This window comes from Meleagris gallopavo, chromosome 1, assembly GCF_905368555.1.
Source record: "Meleagris gallopavo chromosome 1, MGAL_WU_HG_1.1, whole genome shotgun sequence".
Lineage (NCBI taxonomy): Eukaryota > Metazoa > Chordata > Aves > Galliformes > Phasianidae > Meleagris > Meleagris gallopavo.
Genome location: NC_139404.1, coordinates 78,836,734 through 78,857,872, shown reverse-complemented (window position 1 = coordinate 78,857,872; position 21,139 = coordinate 78,836,734). Strand labels below are relative to the sequence as shown.

At 43.7% G+C, this 21,139-nt stretch overlaps 1 protein-coding gene and 1 long non-coding RNA gene across 3 annotated transcripts; one reads left to right on the top strand and one right to left on the bottom strand.

The window, feature by feature from the left end:
• Positions 1-2,193: 2,193 nt before the first annotated feature.
• On the top strand, positions 2,194-19,981 carry PLA1A (phospholipase A1 member A). Of its 2 annotated transcripts, none has more exons than XM_085236826.1 (11): positions 2,194-2,697; positions 4,062-4,263; positions 7,772-7,949; positions 8,951-9,059; positions 11,676-11,777; positions 12,676-12,765; positions 13,397-13,564; positions 14,495-14,584; positions 15,045-15,153; positions 18,097-18,261; positions 19,510-19,981. In XM_085236826.1, the coding sequence occupies exons 1-11, from the start codon at positions 2,625-2,627 to the stop codon at positions 19,589-19,591; spliced, it is 1,368 nt and encodes a 455-aa protein (XP_085092952.1). In that variant the 5' UTR covers positions 2,194-2,624; the 3' UTR covers positions 19,592-19,981. The 2 variants fall into 2 exon arrangements, with proteins under 2 accessions (XP_085092952.1, XP_010717374.1); XM_010719072.4 differs by having other exon boundaries at positions 2,198-2,697; positions 19,507-19,981.
• LOC146545453 (uncharacterized) lies at positions 3,368-5,435 on the bottom strand. Its single transcript, XR_014886650.1, has 2 exons — positions 5,140-5,435; positions 3,368-4,231 (listed from the first exon to the last, which is right to left on the bottom strand). It is a non-coding gene; the product is annotated as an uncharacterized LOC146545453 (long non-coding RNA).
• Positions 19,982-21,139: the final 1,158 nt, after the last annotated feature.

Here is a 21,139-nt window from a genome sequence, read left to right as displayed (position 1 = left end):
ATCCTGGGCAGTCTAATCTGGTGGGTGGCCACTCTGCCCATGGCAAGGGAGGTTGTAATTGGATAGGCTTTACAATCCTTCCCAACCTAATACATTCTGATTCCTTGACAGAATACTTTCACTTAGGTTATTTTAGGATGGAACCTCCAAAGGTCACCCACACGCACTGAAAGTAGGGCTGATTCTTCCTACTGGAACTGCTCCTATTTGTAGAGAATGATTAGGGCTTTATGGGGCAGAGGAAGGGAAAGGGAAGCTTGAGCCCAGTGGCTTAGACACCCATCTTGGCTCCTCTGTTTTGAGAGACTGTAGGGGTGAGTAGCAATGTATCTTCTTGTCCATGCTGATGTAGCAATTCTAGGTGGAAGATCCCTTATGTGTTTGCTCAAGACTCTAAGGAAGGATCATTTTCCCTTCTTTTCTGAGGATCCAATCTAAGTCCCCATGCTTTCCCCCCTCGCTTGCTAAGCCAGTCTTTAATGTTTTCTTCCTGCTTTCTCAAAGCCAGGACACTCTCCAGGATTTGAATCACTTCTTGCTGAGCTGGGAACTAAACCCTTGGTTTCTCTTGGGAGCAGTATGCAGGTGCTACCTACACCCAAAGCTGTGCTTTCTTTGCGAGGGGCAAAGGATAGAAAAGGAGTTGTGATGTCTATTCCAACAGTGGGGTAGAACCTTTAACTCACCATAAGCAAAGCCATGCTGGTGTTTCATTCCTTTCCTTGAATGCAGAGAAGACAAGGAGCGGACTTCATCACCGCTTACTGGTATGACAACCTGTTTTCCCCAAGGCCACACAATGCTACTCAGGCTGCATTGTTTCCATTGCCACTTAATTGCTTTCACACTTAAGTGAGTCTTCCTGCAGTCAGATTTCCTCCTGACATCTGGGCACGTCAAAATGCTGATACATTTCTGCCAGCTGTTGCTTTGTAAGTGAAGTGGTGACATTTTCCACTTTTGGTGTTCGCTGGAATGTGCAAACAGTGCAATTTTCAGATCCTTAATAATAAGAATTTTGTGCATAAAATCACATTTGTTTGTTGACTGACTTAAGTGTATCACATCAAGCTTCAATTTGGTGTGGGCTGAAAGCTTTTTCAAGAGTTTTTTCAAGTCCCTACTGTTATTATAGGCTCTCCCTGTGGGGAGTAAAATAATGATGCCAACAGTACCTTTACTGTAATTAACTACAACCATTCTGAAAGGTACTGTAATTAAGTTAACAAATATATTAAAAAAAAAACAACTTTACACTAAAATAGTTTTACTGGTAAAATATTTTAAGCACAGAGCAGTGAGGTGGTTTTCTGTGTTTGCATGAGGGACCACAGCAGTCTGCTGGCAGAAGAAGTTCATAGAACGGCAAAATACTGAGATTACAGGGGAAAAAGGTGGTAAGGCAACAGAATCTTCAATATGATAAAGATTTATTATTTTCAGATGTATTTTTTATGGCATGATAGTGTTTAACAATTCTGTACATTCACGTAGTGGTGCAAAAAGGAGGCTTGCATGAAATGGCACAGCTTATTGGTAGGATTATAGAAGCTTATTTAGTTTTTTCTGCACTAAGAAATGATTCAGATCAGTGCAATTTGATGACAAGGAGTGGGCTGGGCTTTGTTGCAGTCTCAAGTTAGCTTGTGTCGTGCAGTGTCAGAATTCACCTGAGCTGGGCTGGAAGCCTGGTTCCAACACTAAATATTGGAAAATTGGTTGGGTAGACAACCAGTTGACACCAATTCAGTAATGTATTTGAAGAAACACTGAAATCTGTTCCTCAGAAAATAAGCCTGCATGACCACAGAGCCAAGTAAGTGTTTCAGGGTCAGGCCATGTCTGCTATGTGTCACTTGGAAGATGCAGTTGGGCCAAGGTTTCAGCAGCCCTTGGGACCAAGCAGTTAATGCTGCCAAGCTTCCCCACAAAAACTGGAGGGTATTTCCCTCAGGAGTGTCTCGGGAAAAAAAAAGAAGTTCTGCCTAAAATAGCTGCTCTTCTCCATTACCCTTGTCCAGAGCAAACTGGGGTAAGGAAATGACTGCTATTGCCAGTTAATTGTGAATGAAGGTAATGCCCGGTGCTTTTGAAAAGGTTTTTTGGTCATCTTTCCAGTCAGACTGAATCAATTTCTTCATTTTGCTCTTCAAGTAAAGCAGCTGTAGAGTAAATTTCACCTGGGGAGGGAATGAGCTTTCTCTTTTGCTTCTTGCCACTGAAAACAGTCACAGACAAGGCTGCCTGTTCTTCTGCAAGGAAGGCCAACATGCATCAAAAAGAAAGACACTGATGCAATAGGAAAATATTTAGATGCAGTGTTCTGCTAGGAGCCTTCCTTGCACAAACATCTTATGAAATCTTGCAACTACTACTTTTGCCTTCAGGAAAAGGAAGTAGGAAGGAAAGGGGTGTCAACATCTATTTTAACCAAAATACCAGTGAAGCCTCTGCTGACACAGACCTTGACTAATGATCAAACAAGAGCAGAGGAGATTGCCCCTACTCGTTTTCCCAAAAGAGCAGAGCCTAGTTGATCATTGACCAAGCCAAGCCGAATGAGCAATCCACCACTGTTGTTATTCTGTGTACAATCTTCATACTTGTAGTGGACTAACAGGAAGATGGTTGAGGATCGGAAGAGAAAACCCCTCTTTGTCCTCGCTGGCATCTTGCTGCTTAGCTCGGCACAAGCAGGTAAGAAAAGGCATGAATGCATGGCAAGGGATTGAAGACTTTACACAGAAGGATCTGACTTAAATTCTCCCCAGCATACCTGTGTTTCAACAGGTCTTTGCTGTAATCCAGTTAGACATCAGGAGAATGGCCTGCACAGGAAAAGTCCTTCCTTAACCCATCTGTCTCAGTGATTTTACTCCACTACCATGATTTAAAAGAGCATTCCAGAATTGTGCTGAAGTGCAGAGAGGTGGAAAAGAGACCACTTGACCTCTGGCACTGGCAACTCCTGATTTGAAAGCTAAGCAAGTGTAATCTGCGGTAGCTGAGGGAAAAAAAATAGATGCCATTCCTCCACTTCTTGCTTTAGTTGGGATCTTTTTTTGCACTCACAAACCTCCTCCCCTGATGCCATTTCTGATATGCTCTGCTTTTACTAAGCATGCCCTTTAAGTGAAGCTAGTTCATGAGCAGCAGTTTTTCTGAATGACTGCCAGAGAATGTGTTTCCCTTTTCTCTCTGGTTCACAGAAAGACCAGAAAAGACAACAGTAAGGGACAGCTGCATCCCACAAGGGGAGATCTGAGTACCAGTTTTTTTTTTTCGTGTGTGTGTTTACTCTTAGGCTGTGTTCCATCTCACTGCTGTACAATATCTTCTGTGGGAACAGACAGCAGCTGGGAGCTGGTTGTTTGGAATTTTTTATTTTTTATTTTTAACTGAACATGTAGATTTAAGGCTGTTTCACTTCCTCCGGTCTAGAAAAGGAAAGGAACATGAGTTGTCATTTTATCAGGATGCAACTATGTCAGTTCACAGAGTAACCATTTTTTAAGTCAGAAGGTATCATTTCATCAAATATTTGGCTTCCTGCTCATCACATGTCAATAAATTTTGTCTTTTGTCATTCCAACACGTTGCCTCCTATAACTATTCTGAAATAGCAACCAGTTCTCTAAAATGTCAAAAGATGGAGTTCTTTTGTGGACTACTTGTTCTACTGGCTAGCCATACACACCATGTAGGTCTGCTATGTAGGTCTTTCTCTGATTTATAGCCAAAATTTATGCAGTTTTGTACTAATTGTGGGTTTGATGGATTTTTTTTTTTTTTTTTTTTTTTTTTTTTTTTGCTTTCATTCACATCTCAGTAAAACAAATCCACAGACATCCACAGTTTTGTTCCCCAACACTCCAATTCCATCAAAGGGCAGAACAGCTTCTTCAGGCAATACTTGCTTTTCAGAATAGGCTGATTTTAATCTATGATCTAGCCTTTCACTCTTTATTAATAGAAGCCAGATTCCTAGTGAATTAGTATGAGCTTTTTCTTCCACCATGAAGATACAGGCCAAATATTCTTCTCACTCCCTCTCATTGCAGGGAACATACACAGAACCTCAGGGCATCGCTGCGCTGATTTCCAGACGGCAAATTTCCTACATGGCAGTAAACTTAATGTCCGGTTTCTTCTATTCACCTCCTCCAGCCCTAGTTGCGGGGAGCTAATTTTGGCTGATGATGGCATCAAGAAATCCAGCTTCAATAGCAGCCTGGAAACGAAGATAATAATCCATGGGTTCAGGTGAGAGAAAAAAGAGCATTACGGTTAAATTTATATTCATAAATTAAACAGACAGGACATTCCCAGGCCCTGCGTGGGGCTGGCATGGAAATCCCCTGCCCATCTGACAGTCGAACTCTCCCCAACAGTGACTACATTTGAAACATCTGCTAAGAGCAGAGCCTGGTGTGCTCAGTGCCAAACCATACCTGGGAACTGCCTCTGAGACTATAGGTGGGACAGGGCCAGAGGTGGGAAAAAAATGCTGTTGACAACTCTCTTTACAATGCAACCTTCATAGAATCATAGAATCATAGAATGTCTTGATTTAGAAGGGATTTTCTGAAGATCATCTAGTTCTAACCCCTCCACCATGGACATGGTTGTCAACTACTAGATCAGGCTGCCCAAAGCCTCATCTAATTTGGCCTAGAACACCTCCAGGAATGGGGCATCTACAGCTTCTCTGGGCAACTTGTTCCAGTGCCTCAACACCCTCTGAGTAAATAATCTCTTCTTAACATCTAAGTTAAATCTCCCCTTTTAGTTTAAAACCATTCCCCTTGTCCTACCACTATTAGATTGTAAAAAGTTGGGCACCCTCCTGTTGATAAACTTCCTTTAAGTACTGGAAGACTGCAATGAAATCTCCGCAGAGCCTTCCCCTCTCCAAGCTAAACAAGCCTAGCTTCCTCAACCTTTCTTCATAGGAGAGGTACTCCAGCCCTCTGATCATCTTCACGGAGCTCCTCTGGACCTGCTTCAACAGCTCCACATCCTTCCTGAGTGCAGTATTCTAGATGAAGCCACCCCTCTTTTAATGCAGCCCAGGATACAGTTGACTTTCCAGACTGCAAGCAGTGAGAACTGTTGTCATATGTCAAGCTTTTCACCCACCTGAATTCCTAAGTCCTTCTCTGCATGGCTGCTCTCCAGGACTTCTTCTCCTAGTCTGCATTAGGCCTTCTTGAATCTCATTAGGTTCCTTTTCAAGACTGTCTAGGTCAGTCTGAATGACATTCTTTCCTTCTGTTGTACCAACTGCACCACTCAGCTTTGTGTCATCAACAAACATGCCAACGATACAATATAAGTCTGTGTCACTGGTAAAGATATGGAAGAGTACCAGTCCCAAGACTGACCCCTGGGGGACACCACTCATCACCAGCCTGCACCCGGGCATAGAATCACTGACTACGTACCTCTTGCAGCAACCATTCAATCGGTTTTTTATCCACTGAATAGTTCACCCTTCAAATCTGTGTCTCTCCTATTTAGAGGCAAGGATCTGGTGTGGGATCATGTCAAAGGACTTGCAGAAGTCCAGGTAGGTTATCATCAGTTGCCCTTCCTTTGTCCACCAATGCTGTCACTCCTTCATACATGGTCAGGTATGATTTGCCTTCGGTGAAGCCATATTGGCTGTCTTGGATCACCTCCTCATCTCGTGTGTGCCTTAACATCTCTTCCAGGAAGATCTGTTCCATGAACTTCCCAGGCACAGATGTGAGGCTTATGGGCCTGTAGTTCCCTGGGTCTTACTTTCTTCCTTTCTTAAAAATGAGAGTGATGTTTTCCTTTTTTCAGTTACCAAGTATTTTGCCTGACAGCCATGATTTTTCAAGTATGATGGAGAGTGACTTGGCAACCACATCAGTCAGTTCCTTCAGGACCCTAGAATGCATGTCATCTGACTCCATAGACTTGTATACATTCAGCCTCATGAGGTGGCCTCAGACTTGCTCTTCTCTTACAGTGGGAAGAATATTGCTGCTTCGACCCCCACCTGGAGGTTCAGGGACATGAGAGACATGCTGCAAACATTGGTGTAGAGGCACTTCAGCTGGGTTACTGGCTGTTTTACCTTCCTGGAGAAGCCTTCCCCAAATCACCTGGGACCAATCACAGGTTTTCTTCTGCTGCTTCCTAAAATGACAGTGTTCTATGACTCTTCTCTGTCATTTACAAGTACATCCCCCACCCACATCAAATCCAGTTTAAAGCACTGGTGATAAGCCCAGCCAGCTTGCTGTCCAATATATTCTTGGCCCTGCTGGTCAGTTGCATCCTATTCAACGTCAACATGCCCAGTCTATTGAAGGTATGTCCAAGATCATAGTAGCCAAAATTATTAGCACAATACTGTCCATGCAGCCATTCACTCAACTGATCCATTCTCCTCTTTCTACCTTGGTCCCAAACACCAACTGGGAGAATCAAGAAGAACACTATTTATCCTCCCAATCTTTCTGGCATTCTCCCAAGGAACATAAAGTCTTTTTAAAAATTTTGCAATTTTCATGTTGCAGCCTCCTGTGACCCAACTTGAAACAGTAGGAGCATGTGCTTTACTGTGCGACTAGCTGTCTATTTTTTGTTTCACATTTTTGGAGCCTAAAACAAGTTAGGAAATTATTTTCCATCTTCCTTCCCCCCCCCCCCCCTTTCCATCTTTCTTCTATACCTTCATTCATTCTTTATTTCACTCTTTTTTTCTCTCTCTCTTTACCTGCTCCCTTTCCCTTTCCTTTCTCTTCCATTTTTCTTTCAATCTTTTTATTTAAGAAGTCTTTTCTTCAAGATCATCTTCTCTTTAAATTGTCTCCTTGCAGAACCTTGATGTCCTGGTTCATCAGAAGCATGGATTAGCCAGTCATTTAGAATCCCTGCCAGACACACAGTCCTTCTAATCTTGAAAATGTAGGGATGTAAACCAGTTTTTTTTTTTAAAAAACTGTCACCATACTGCTAGCTTCTTTCACAGTGCCAGCTGTGACCATTTAATGTTATTTGATTTGATGTGCAAAAGCCTGAATGACAAGTGCCTAGAAAAACAGGATGAAACTTCTAAATGCCTTTGGAGGCATTCAAGGCCAGGCTGGATGTGGCTCTGGGCAGCCTGGTCTGCTGGTTGGCGACCCTGCTCATAACAGGGGGGTTGAAACTTGATGATCATTGTGGTCCTTTTCAACCCAAGCCATTCTATGATTATATGGTTCTATGATTCTGTGATTCTATGAAACCACACAAGGAGTTGCAGGGCCTTTTCAGAAAATCAGTAGCTGCCCTCACATGACATAGCATACTCCTACTCTAGGTGATAGTAGGGGAAGTGGGTAGTACACAGGCTCCTCATTTTCTCAGTGTAGCAGTGACAGACTGTGTTGTTTCACCTAGGACTTCCTCCTGGTTGGCAGCAGAACAGGACCAGGTGTTTCTGGTCAGTTCACTCACTCCAGGTGGGCTCTGTGGTGGCTGACTGGAACACCACAGCAAGACCAAGATCTCAGCCCGAACCCTACAAATGTTTTTCTTGGTTGGTTCCTTTCTGAATCAACCCATTCTGGACAGTTTGTTACTACACTGCAGCAATGACATGCCAGGTATATGTGTCTGGCACCAGAACAACTTTTCAGCAGCTGTCTGACAGTCTACTCTGAGATATATGAAACAACATCAGAGAACAATATTTTGTCACATGCCCTTCTTTAGAAAACACCTAACATATTTGTTTCTGATTACTCCACAGAGCGTTGGGTACAAAACCTTCCTGGATTGAAGGGCTTGTCCATGCAATATTGCACATAAGTCAGGTAAATGTGATTGCAGTGGACTGGGTTCATGGGTCTACAGGAGCCTATAACTCTGCAGTGGAAAACGTCACACAGGTGGCCCTCTTCATCACAAGCTTCATCAGCAAGCTCCTGGTAAGCTCATGCATAGCACTGCTGAACAACACTTATGCAATGAGGATGGTATATCTTTGCATTTACCAGCCATGCATAAACTCAGTGTAGCATTTGCACCGTAGACCCTGACTGGAGTGCGGGAGATCCTGGGTATGCTCCAGAGTGTGTATTCACACTCCTGGAGCAGCTGTGACATCAGGAGGATGGAGATAGGGCTGGGAGGGGAGAGGTCTGTCACCCTCATTAGTGATTTGGTCTCAGTGAACAAATTACTGGGCCACTCTGGTCCCCAGCATCCATCCTGTGTATGTGCTGAGCTCTAGTCCAGCTACTTAAGGACTTTTTTGTCCAAACTCTCCTGCTTACACCACAGAAGAAAAATTCCAGTTTCTCATAAGCCTCAGTGCTGCTGCAGGATGTAACATCACATATTTCAAAGGTACGATTTTTCATCTCACTCCCATGGTCTCATTCTCACCCACGGTATGCTACTGCATCATGCTGAACAGCCTGCAGCCAGCAGGATCCCTTCAGATGGAGTCACCTTACGTCATGTCTAAGTGACTGTGCTTTACCTGGCAGTTCAACCTATGAATAAATTCTTTATCTCTGAAAATGTAATCTTAAAATACTGAGTAAGAGTACAACGTGCACAGTAGTGGTATAAAAGTGAAACAAAATTATTTCCTCTGCTTTACTAAGGAAAAGATTGTTTGTATGGGGGAACATGAGTTACTCAGCTGAGATGAGGAAGTTTTATCTGAAGCAAACCATGGAAGGAGGAGCAAAAGGCTATGTAGTCATGATCAGAAGCATCTGACCAACCTGGTTAGAGCTGGTTTTGCATGTGTGGACAAAGAGAGACACTCAAAAGCAGAAAGGACAATAGCCATCATTCCCACATCTAGTTTGTTCTCCACTGTATACCTCAAAAGCAATCCTACATGAGAAGAGTTGTGGAGCTGCTGGGTATTTCACCTTTCTTCTATAGAAATACATATTTGTATGATCATCTGCAGGCCCTGGGAGTCTCTGCATCATCCATTCACATTATCGGTGTGAGCCTTGGTGCACATGTTGGGGGCCTAGTTGGGCACTTCCATGATGGTCAGCTGGGACGGATAACAGGTATGTTAAAACTGAGACTTGGGTCCTGATTTCTTATTCAATGAAGAGAATGAGATGTCAGGGAAGGGGATAATCCATAATGGTCTTATAACTGCATGAAGGCTCAGTCAATCCAAGCTTCAGGGATTCTTACTAGCTTCTAAAGATCTTGACAATCCTTTTCAGCCATCGGTCCCCTCCACAGTACCAAAAGAATGCATACACAGAAGAATTCTGCCTCTACTCTCTTCTAACTAGTGAGCTTTCCTAGTCATGAGATCTTGTTATTAGTGAAATGACAAGTCACTCAGTTGTACCAAATCAGAGCTCGCCTTGAAAACACAGCAAAAGTCTTAGGTGTGAGGAAGAGATTGCAGTGGGGAATTACAGATAAAGATGGTTAGAGGCTGATCATGGCATGCAAGGCTTTTAAATTCCTCCAGCTTTTAAGTATGGATTGGAATAAAGTCACACAACAATTTGGGTGAGAAGGGACCTTGGAAGGTCTCCTGTCCAACCTCCCACTCAAAGCATGGCTGTCTGCTAAGCCAGATCAGATTGTTGAGGGTTTGTCAAGTCTGGGAAAATTCCAAAGCTGGAGATTTATCTTAGTAGGAGTGAAAAGAGGAAGAGACACAGACTGAGCAGCAGCCAAGGAAGAACAGATGTAGACAGAACATGGTTCCCGGTCTGCTTCAGCCCATGCTGGGCTGCCTCATAGAAAAGTCCTCAAGAAGAGACACTCCACAGGAAATGTTGGTTCACCCTTCACATGTCATAGCTTCACACATTGCATGTACTACAGGCATTTCTAACCAGGAGCAGAGTTTCACGATGGGCCCCTGATAAAGCTGTGAATGAAAGTATATGTTCGGAAGGATTTTGGGTAACCATCATCCTGTACCAGTATTTTCTCATCAGCTTCATTTTGAGATGACTCCTTCCCAATTCAGTTGGAGACCTTTGCCTTTATGTTCTTCAAACGTAATAAAAGCTCTGTAGATCTATGTATCCAATTCATTTTTAGCTCTACTAGAAGTCTCTTTAAACCATGCTTATTCCTGCAGATTCCTCATTGTGCAGGAAAGAAAATGGTACAGGAATGGGAATTAACAGCCCATATCTAAAACTGCTGAAGAACAATTTGTTTCTGGAGGAGAAAAAGAGGAATCCTGAAGGAATTTAGCTGCACATAGTACAGCTACAGTGAATAGTGCAGGATGTATGTCTCCGTACATGCAGTTTGTGCTGGGAAGTGGTGGAAATCCCATCCCAGGAAATATCTGAGAGATGGGTAGATGTAGGACTCAGGAACATGGCTTATTGGCAGACTTGATAGTGTTGATGATTGGCTCTAATGATCTTAAGGGCCTTTTCCAACCTAAATGATTCTGTAATTCTGTTCATGGAGGAGACCAGCAGAGAAAACAGAGGATAGAAATGGGCTAACCTTGGAGCTGTGCTAGAACTGGCTTGTTTGTATTAAATGTTTCTCCCTCCTCAGGAAGAACTTTAAGGTGTACTGACTAATGCTTTTTATTCTATCCTAAAGCCTTTAACTTAAACTTGCTCTGTAGAAGTGAGCAGAGAACATCTCAGCTTTTTGCATGGGACAGAAGACAAAAAAGAACATCAATGACAAACAAAAGCATTACATTCTTCTGACCACTTGTCCCTTTAATAGCCTTTATTTTTAGGTAGGACAGGAACTAACTTTTCTTCTTTCTCCTCTTCTCCTCCTCCCTGCTTCCACACACACGCAAACATGTCAGTTTATATTTTGTTGATAACACCTTCTCCGTAGAGAATTAATGGGACTTAGTCCAAAAGGCAATTAAACTGGCCAGCTCTGAGGCAGTGTTACAAGGAGCAGAGCTGCTTCTTAAACCATTATTGGTGCCTGGGGAGTGAAAAAGGTCTTGTGAGGTTATTTTCCAAAGCAAAGTGAACAGAATAAACATCAGCCAGAATAAAAACATGATCTTTAACCTGTTCTTGGTACAGCCAAAGAAAATTTGCAGTATTACTTTGTCTCCTCAGAATTTGCTCTAGGAGCAAGTTTCAGGCAAAAATGTCAGTGGCTGCTTGAGAACTTGATTTTATTTCTTGGGAGAAGGCTCAGAAGTATTTCTATTTTAAGACTGTTTGATAGTATTGAACCTTTGTAAAGCTTAGGTTGATTAACACCTACAATGCTGAATTCATCACTAAGCTTGAGATCTTCAGTGACATTGCTCAGGCTGTAGCATTACTACAGATGACTGTACAATTAGGGAAGGTATTACAGGTTTGAATCTCTGAAAATCCAAAATATGCTCTGCCCCTACTCTGTTAGAGGTACTTGAAGCTCAAACATGGCTTTACAGCCTAGAAATTTGAGGCTTCATGGGCTGTTTGGTACAGAGCTGCTGCATAGAAATGGATGGCTGTGGAGCAGTGGAAGACAAGATAAGGAAGCTGCAGTGGAACTTAGTGGGAGCAGAAAGCTTTCTGAGCTATGATCAATGCAATGAGGGAATAATTAATCACTTCTGCCAGGCAACAATTTAAAAAGCTTTAAATAAAATTACTGGTCCAGAAATAAGAAAGGGAGGGTCTGAAGAGCATTTGTTGTTGGGCTGTTTGATTTTGTTGCAGGCCTGGATCCCGCAGGCCCTAAGTACACCAGAGCCAGCCCGGAAGAACGCCTGGACCCTGGGGATGCCCTCTTTGTGGAAGCCATTCATACCGATGCTGACAGTAAGCTGGCTTCTTTCCTCTTCAGCTCGCCATGTCTGTTTGTCCTGCCACTGTTATTGCTAAGAACCAAGCAGGTCATTGTCCCATTTATGCCATATGACTACAAGTTCCGGTCCAGTCTGAGGATGTTCCCCGATTAGACAGGCTTCAGAGATGAATACACTGGCAGGCATCCATACCCCAGAGCACATCACAACAACAGGTGGGAGCTTTAGTGCTGTAGACACAGGGCAATCTTCCAGCACATATTTCTTCCACAACCCTGGTACAGCAGAATGAGTTTCTACAGAACAAGCTCAGTTTGCTTTTTACCACTTGCAAGGAATTTACGTGTCTAACCTTGCTTTGCTTTTGTGACAACAGAAAGGTGCCACTGTGAGAAAGTAATGGAGTCAAATCCACAGCTGTTGCAGCAGTGGATTAACTTTCCTAAGACACTTAGGTTCTGCTAATTAAAATGTAAACATTTTAAATGTAAACATGTCTGCTAAAATATAAACATTTGCCTTTCAGTCACACCCTTTGCCTGGAGACCACAAAAATCTCTACCAACATCATTCTCACTCATTCCTCATAATTCCCTATGAAAGTTGTGTCCAGTTTTGCTCTGCTTTATATAGGATCAAGAACAGGAATGATGAAGATAGTGATTAAGCCAAAGTTGCCAGTCATTTTTATGGCAGATCCCAGAGCAATCTCTGCTCCATGCACTAAAGCCAGGGCATCTGAGAAGGAACAGAAAATATATTCTTGCTGTGTGAATAAAATGGGTCATGGGGAAGCTATGTCTGGCACTGGTCACATTCAACCTGTTATTGGGTCCTGTCAAACACCATGTAGATTACAGCCTACAGTAGTGCTGAGCATAGGAATAAAGTTGCATTTCATCTACTTTCAGATTTTGGGATCCGGATCCCTGTCGGCCACATCGATTATTATGTCAATGGAGGCAAAGATCAGCCAGGATGCCCCCGATTCATCTCTGCAGGTGAGAATACTATGTGGCCAAGCAAAGAGATTTCGTGGCCATTTAGCAATCAGTGAAAATGCTGTGTGGCAACCAGCTCCTGCCACAATCAGAGCAGACGTCAAAGCATGACAACATTTATTTGCAAAGATACATGGTAGTGGAGATTCATGGCCCACATCTCCTCAGCAGCACAAAAAACAGCTGAAATTAGGACCACATGTAAGTCAAATGTCTTGGCAGCAAGGGTTGGATGAATATTTAAACACCTTCTGGATGAGACAGCTACATTGAGGATAGAGAGGCCTAGGAAACCTCACTTCCCACAGCTGGGGTCATGGTGCAGATGGGAGGCAAAGCTATTGCCTTTTTACAGAGGGTTTGGGTCCTCATCAGTGGCATAATGAGTGAGACAGGGCAGCCATGTGCCCCTCTCAGTATGAAAGACAGTCTCCCAGCTTTCTGCATGATTTCTGTTGCAGTGAGATCTAGGTTTGCAGTCACAGAGATGTTCTACAAAATGTTATTTCGCAGAGTGGAAGTGTCTGCAGAATCTATTGCTTGACTTTTTGTTCCATAGGAAGCTGCAGAAAGATCAAAACCAGCTGAAAAGCTGACGGCTGCTTTTCTCTCCATGCATTTATTCCTGCAGGCTACAAGTATCTGATCTGTGATCACATGAGGGCAGTACATCTCTATGTCAGTGCCCTGAAACATTCCTGTCCCATCGTGGCATTCCCTTGCACAAGTCATCAAGATTTTTTGAATGGACGATGCGTGGACTGTGGTGATCCCTTCCTATTCTCCTGTCCCAGAATAGGTACAGTATCAGCGTGAGACCTTCATGGAGCAGGGGACAATACATTCTTGATGAGTGCCAGCGCAACCCACAGGACATGATTGAGATTTTTCCAAGCAAGATCTGAATGCGAGCTATGTGGGGTCAGGGAGAAACTGTGTCATTTTCAGGCTTCCGTAGAGAAATACTCATATATTGTCCAAGGTAGAACACCAGTGTCTTGAATATTTCTGATCTTTAAATATTTCACGGGGCTCATACTCAGAGACATTCTCAAGAATCTCTTGCCTAGCAAATGGGCAATTTGCTCAAAAAGTGTCTTGTTTAGAGAAGCAGATGGAAGTTTTAGACCAACCTCAAAGTCTCAACCTTCTGCAGACTACTTACTTTTGTTACATCACTTCCTTCTCATAAATTGCTGCCATGGCTGCCCTAAAGATAAACCACCTGGACTGGGAGAAGATAATCTTTGCCACTTTTAGCCTTTTGAATCACAGCTGTGGTAAGAGGAAAGGAAGTGTCCTTGAGTAGTTTTTGGTGTTTGGTACCAGAGGAATACACAGAGAGGCTCTCAGATCATCCACTCCTTTCCTATTTCTGCAAAGCCACACTGTCACCTGGTTAGTGGGTTCATGTCTTCTCACTTCTGCCAGAAATACCATCTCCAAGCTCCTTGGGTCTCCTTTGTCCTAGCACCTTGCATTGGCTTGCATCTGCACAAAGCCTCTAAGAGGTATGTTGCTGATGGTTAGCTACAATAGTCAGAGGAGATTTTCTGGGGGCCTGTTAACCTGTCAAACAGACAACACAAACCTCTGCTTGCTCTAGTATAAAGAAAGGGTCTGTCCTCCAACACAACGAAATTGGGAATGAAGGTGAATTGGAACCAATTCTGTTTCTGTCCTGAGTCCTTCACGGCTTTCTCTGCTTTGGCTTTGTTTCCTCCCACAGGCCTGCTGGAACAGGCATTTGTCAACAAGAGGAGGCTGCCTATGGAAGTGAACGCTTATTTAATGACCAGTTCTTCAGTGCCATTCTGTGGTAAGTAGCAAAAAACAAAACATGAGCCAGAAGGGGGATGACCAAATAAGGCAGACTATCTGGCAAGGCCAAGTAGTGACAGCCTACCACTCCCATTAGAATCAGCTGCTGTGGAGCTGATGATCCCAGACACATAGCTGAAGAGCAATAACCCTGCACATCTCCCTCATAAAGCCCTTTCCAATGGGTTTATTAGTGTGGGCACAGCCTCATATTAACACAGCCACATGGCTTCAGGGCTGAATTGAAGGGTACAGAAAATGCCTGACTGTTAACATCGGAGTATGCAGATCTGCCCACTGTGTCTTTCAAACCATGGACTATGTTCTTTCTTACACCTGCTTAATCTTAGCTGTTCTGGTGGTGCCAGGCAGTCAGTGCTAGAAATTACTCCTTTTGGTAGGGTAGGTCTAACACACAGCACCTGCCCTCACTCCCGCATACTTTTCCTCTCGCTCAGTTCACCACAGCCTCATTGAGTTCCGCTTGCAGAAGAAAAGAAATGTAATCACCAGCATTGAAATCACTTTCTTCAGCAACAGCACCAAGGACACAACAAAGATCACCATGTGAGTTACAGTGCATGTTTCTGGCTCACTTTTTCCCAATTCCATATATAAGGATGTTTTTCCCAGACCAGGAAAGGCACAAGGATGGAACATCTCCCTGAGTGCAGCCACTGTGTGATGAACCACAGTCTTTCTTGAGTTCCTACACATTTACCTTAAATGCTTTCAAGAATCAGGTATGTGCTACCACTACTTGGTAACTCTGATGAAGTCCACAGGTACACAAACCAAGAGGTGTACTCTGGGATCCCCTTTGTACTGTTATGATGATTCCTTTTTTACACCATACCTATGCCTGGTGCTGATTTAAATCACTCTCAGATAGCTATTAATCCTACTGTGCCAGACAGAGCTGGCTACAGCAAGACCTCATCCACTGGATGTTCTAGAGTGATTAACTTGGTTCAAACATTTCTGTTCATGCTCATTAGGACAGCAGTTGCAGAAAGAAAACAAGTACATCCCTGCACAGGGATATATCATAACATATATCTATGTGTTCAGCTGTCAGGAGTACACTTCTGTTTATGCAGTAACACCAAAATGTGCCGTAGCAGAGAAGTCCATTGGGCAGGAGACCAAGACTATGTGATTTAGTATGCACGGTGGTAATGGGTCGATGGTTGGACTACATGATCTTAGTGATCTTTTCCAACCTTAAAGATTTTATAATCTGTAGACAGTCAGTTCTCTCTTGCCACCACCTCCCTCTTCCAAACCATAACTGAATTAAAAGACCAGGCTCAGAGCTTCCAGCCTGTGCCTTAAGGGGATCTCCCCACCACAGACAAGTTCTCCAGAAGGAAGTCTTCCTCACTTCTCACAACTTCCTGTCCACTGCCAGGGGCTGGTAACCACCACGTAGATATGCAGTGTCAGAAAGCAGGAAAGCGGTCTGCTAAAGACCCCAGCCAGCTCTCCTAGGTTCAAAGGGGATCCAGAACTGGCTTCAACATAGCCCTTATGAAGCCAAAGCTACCTCTGTTGATCTGATCCTGTGCATTAGGAGAGAAAGGTGAGAACTGAAGAAGGGGAGGCCCATGGGAGGGTGCTTGATTATGGATTTTCAGACTAACACTGCAATTTGGAGTTCATACTCCAACCTGATGGAGCTCATGCCTGTCCAACTCCACAGCGAAGCAAAAGCAGATCCAAGCAGCCCTGAAAACTCAGAAGCCAGATCTGCCTTCTCCAAAGGTGTGGGAAGGAGGAAATAGCAACACCCAGGTCAAGTCAGGACCCACAGTTTGTTCAAGAAGACATGCAGCACTTCCTTTTGCAGCTGCACACAGCATTTGTCACGTGTGCAGCAGGAGACATGAGCCCTGGAGAGAAATCTGCCTGGGAAGTGAGACAGCCAGGCAATCCCAAGGCTTTACTGTACCCTCCAGTTTTAGTGAGACAGTAGAGCTACAGCTATCCAGGGACACCCTTGCCCTGGAAGACAGCAGCTGTGCTTCACTTAAGTGCCCACACAAGAATCACAGAATCACAGGGGTTGGAAGGGACCTCAGGAGATCATCAAATCCAAACCCCACCTAAAGCAGATTCCTTGAGATAGGTCACACAGGTAGAAGTCCAGATGCCATCACCCTACACATGCTGCTCACTGTGTCCCCAAGAGATGAGTCCTCAAGCCTGACAGCTGTCACAGAGCTGACAGAGTAAGGAGTTTTACATGGAATATTTCCCTGCTGCACTAGTGTTGCTTATGTACCACGTTATGTAACACGGCCTCACCCCCATACCCAAGAAAACATAGTTCTGAAGTTAGACAGAGCCCTACACGCACCCAAAGGCAGCATAGGCTTTGACAAATTGTCAGTCCCAGTAGTGAATTTCTTCAGTCTAATTAATTGTGCTCCTCTGTCCTATGGCATGGCTGGATCCTGTCCATGCACATTATGCTGTAAAGGGACAGCCTTTCCTCAGTTTGTTTTCCATCTATCATCCATCGTTCACCTTTATAGCCACAATTTAATGATGCTTCTCATTTTGAATAGCTTCAAGCCACACACAAAACTCCAGCATCTACCACTGCAGTCTAAGAAGAGAACTGGATGCACTGGTTTGGATTGGCTGCTCTGGCCTGGGAGGACATTGAACCCAGCCATCAGCCTGATCCTCAACTTATTCTGGTTACCAGAATTGTAGGCTCTTCCTGATCCCTTTGTCATCTCTTCCCTTTGTCATGTTTCTGAGCAAATGCTTTTGGGATTTCATCGACTCCACACATTATTAAACAGTACAAGGGAATAGGTGCCAAGGTCATAGGTCAAACATTAGATGCCCCATAGGACAGACTCCATGGAAGGTGGGCAGCCCACCTAGGTAAAACAGCTGGGCAGCATCACTTCAGGGCATACAGCCTGCCACCAGGCTCTGGCAATCACTGCTCTGGCTTTCCTTAGTTCACATTATGTGGTGAAGAGCTTAAGGACAGGCAAAATTCCATCTATGCAAGCATGTCATCTTCAACATGGCCTGAAGTAAATACCTCGAGAAGAGCATAAATAAGGCAACGTAGGCATGCAGCAGTGATACCTGAAGATAGTTTCCCTATTTCTAGCAAACACATTTCAAGGACATTCAGAGCCAAAGATGAGTAGTGTTTATTAACTCCCAATACTTCTATTTTCTGTGAACCTGTCCATACTCCTCCATGAATTTATGCAGTTATGTAAAGTTTCTAACACATGACAGTAATTTTTATGTGGAAATACTCCTGATTGCAGAGATGAAACATGAACAGAAAGCTAAGAAAGATATGTTCAGTTGCTGACTCTCTTGTAATGCCCTATGTTTTGACAGATGAGTCTTTGTACTCCATTTTTTTTTTTTAACCCAAAGGTCTGAATGAGTGCTACAGGCTCCTCCAGTGTTTCAATCTGCATCTAGACGTTGTTGAACACCAGCCCTCACATCTCTTCCCTTCCATTGCAGACCTAAGCACGAGGAGGTGGGCAGACGGCTGCTGGCCCACAGGGCTCCCCTCTGCCAGACAAACAGTGTGACACTCAAATACCTGCCCAAGAATCGGTTTTGGAGGAAGGATGAGTCAGACATTGTTGGCAAGTTCTGTTCAGCTCCCCTGCCTCTTGGTAACAAGTAAGTCAATACAAGTAAGGAATATCTCCCAGGGATGCACAGAGCTAGGGATGAAGTTTGTAGTATATACCAGTGCATTCTCTTCCAGTTTTGATAAACTTGTAAAGAGGTCTCTCTCATCCTTCCCCATATGTGTCCCCATATAAATAATTTCCCACTCATGAGAGAGAAAAACTACCAAGGTAGTTTTCCATGAGTTTTCTTCAGTCCTTCCCTCAGGATAAAAATGTTGCACCATACAGGGAAAATGCCACTCACCTCACCTTGAAGACAGTGAAGTCACAAACCATTACAAAAACTCATACTAAATGGAACTGTTGGTTTTGTCCTCCCTTGTTCTCTTCATCTTCCCCATTTCTACAAGGGGTCCCCATTTGAAACATGATGGAAATCCACATTTTTCAAGATAACAGAAGACCATAGATACATATATGTGTGTGTATACACACACACCTCACACAATTTAACAAAGCACTGAGGCTGAAGACAACCATTCCAGCCCCTTCTTGGAGCCAGACACTGCAGAGTACATACCTTCAGCCGTAACTACCTTCTCCAGAGCTGAAGCAACCAAGACCTTCTCATTCTGAAAGAGATGACAATCTACTCCATAGACTTGTCAGGATTGTTGCAGATCCTAAGTTCTTGTAGGCAGCACAAAATAACTGGATCCGTACAGATGCATTATACTCTTTCCATATTGTTACTGAGCCAACACTTACCTTGGCTCCAGGCTGAAGCAAGCCAGTGGGTACTCCAAAGCAGGGAAACCAGCTGGTCAGACTCTGTTCTAAAGGGCAACAAGGTAGCAAAATATATTATAGGCCCAGAGAAAATAGTCATTCCTTTGTAGATTTCAGGCATTTAAGGATAATGACTATTCCTAATTAGCATGCTTAGCAGAGCAAAGAACTACAAAGCAGTGATGGATATGCAGATATGTGGCTTTTTGCCACTTATGAATGGGATAGCATTGCACGTGGTCTTGAAGTTTGCTGACCTGTACCACTTGAGCGCTGGATGTGATGCAGGTGGGAAGCTGTGAAGTTGCACAGGTTCACAACTACACTCATCACACAACTGCTCAGAGCAGCAAAGTCCAGCTGATTTATCCCAGCTCAGCACATGTTCATCATACCTTTGCAAAGCAACATAAGATCCATCAGCAGCTTGCTTGTCCCTGTCTTAGGACAACAATCCCTGCCTGCTAAAACACAGTCTGACTTCCCTGTGCTCTTTCCACAGCAGGACCATGTTCTGTTTGCCCAGGATCCTCACTCTTTATGGCAACACAGAACTCTCTCTCCAGCTGTCTGCTCCTTGCACCTAGCACTGCTTTTGGAGCTCACATGCATAGCCAAAGCTGGGAGGGAGTCCTAAACCTGCTGCTGCTCTCTCTCACGGATGATGCTTTCATTACAGAACTGGATGGGTGTTTTTTTAGTTCCTGCATTTAGGAGTGGATATCAAGGAAAAGAAGCAAGAAGTACATCAGCAATTACAAGACTAAGCAGTTACAAGACCTCTCAGTAAAAAGACTATATTGGGACTTTTATCTCACAGATTCTGTTCCCAGATCTGAAAAGTGAAATAGGCGAGTCATTTAATCTCAAGATTTGAATTGCTATGAAACAAGAAGATAATTTCACTCTTCCTACACAGTATGAAGTAGAGTATTAGGATGATTCATTTGTGTTTTATTAAAGTGTCCTGAAATCTTTGTACTAACGGTGCAAAGTATTATTTATCTTCAGAATGAAGAGTTCAGATTTGGTTGAGTCTTGGCATAGGGAAGCATTACAGAATCATAGAATCATTTAGATCAGAAAGGATTTATAAGATCATCAAGTTCAACCACCATCTAACACTACCAAATCCACCACTAAATCACATCCCTATTGCTTTGGCAGCTTTCCCCAGTTCAGAACTCACTTCTACCACCTACAAGACACCTTCAGCCTGAGAGTCTTGATTTCATGTAAATACTCATGCTATGTAATCAAAGTGGATTCTCACCCCATGACAAGACTGCAGCTCATCTGGCTGCTGGTTTGTTCTCTTTGAAGCTCACATGGATACCAGAAACATAGCAGTGCTCTTCCATACAACTTTGCACTGCTTTAAAACAACCACCCAGAACAAAAGATAATAGAACGGAGCACTGCAGCTACAGGACTACCTAACATAAATTAGTCCTAGGAGCTCAGTGCAGCTCTTTAGATCTTGAAAAGTAGCAGATGTCTGGAAAGTACTGGCAGAAGCCTACAGTGAGAGGAAAACATACACTCACAAGCAGCCCTCATCTATTCCACCCATTTTCCACCACCTTGATGTATCTGCAAATTAAAGACACCAGTCTTCCCTCTCTGCTGCCCAAAACCCACGCATTCTGCAGATCACCCTCTCTAGTTCTCCCGACTGGCATCATTGGGTGACACAGAAGTGTACCAGGAACACCGTAGTCAAGAGATAGGAACATACTAAAGGCATTTCAGCCTTGAGAAAGCAGAAACATCATTGGCATGAGCTGCCACTCCACCAGACGTTGTCAATACAGAGTTACCTCCTCTGCTCAGCAAATGCCAGATCCCAAGGCCTCAGACCTCACTTGGAGGAGATCTGTCTGGTGGGGAAAGGCCATCAGCCAACTACTGTTGCACTTGAATGTGGAAGATGTTTTTCCATTTCCACACTTTCTCCTAGGGCACTGCACTACCTCCTCCCTCCCAGTGGCTGCTTTCCCCAGAGGCTTTTTGCTCTCACTCATTTCCTTCACTGTGTGCACAACCTGAGACCAAGCCCCACTGAGTACAAAAATGCCATTTCAGACTCTCCTTCTCACCTGAGTCCCAGTTTCTTCTCTTCCTTATTCCAAAAG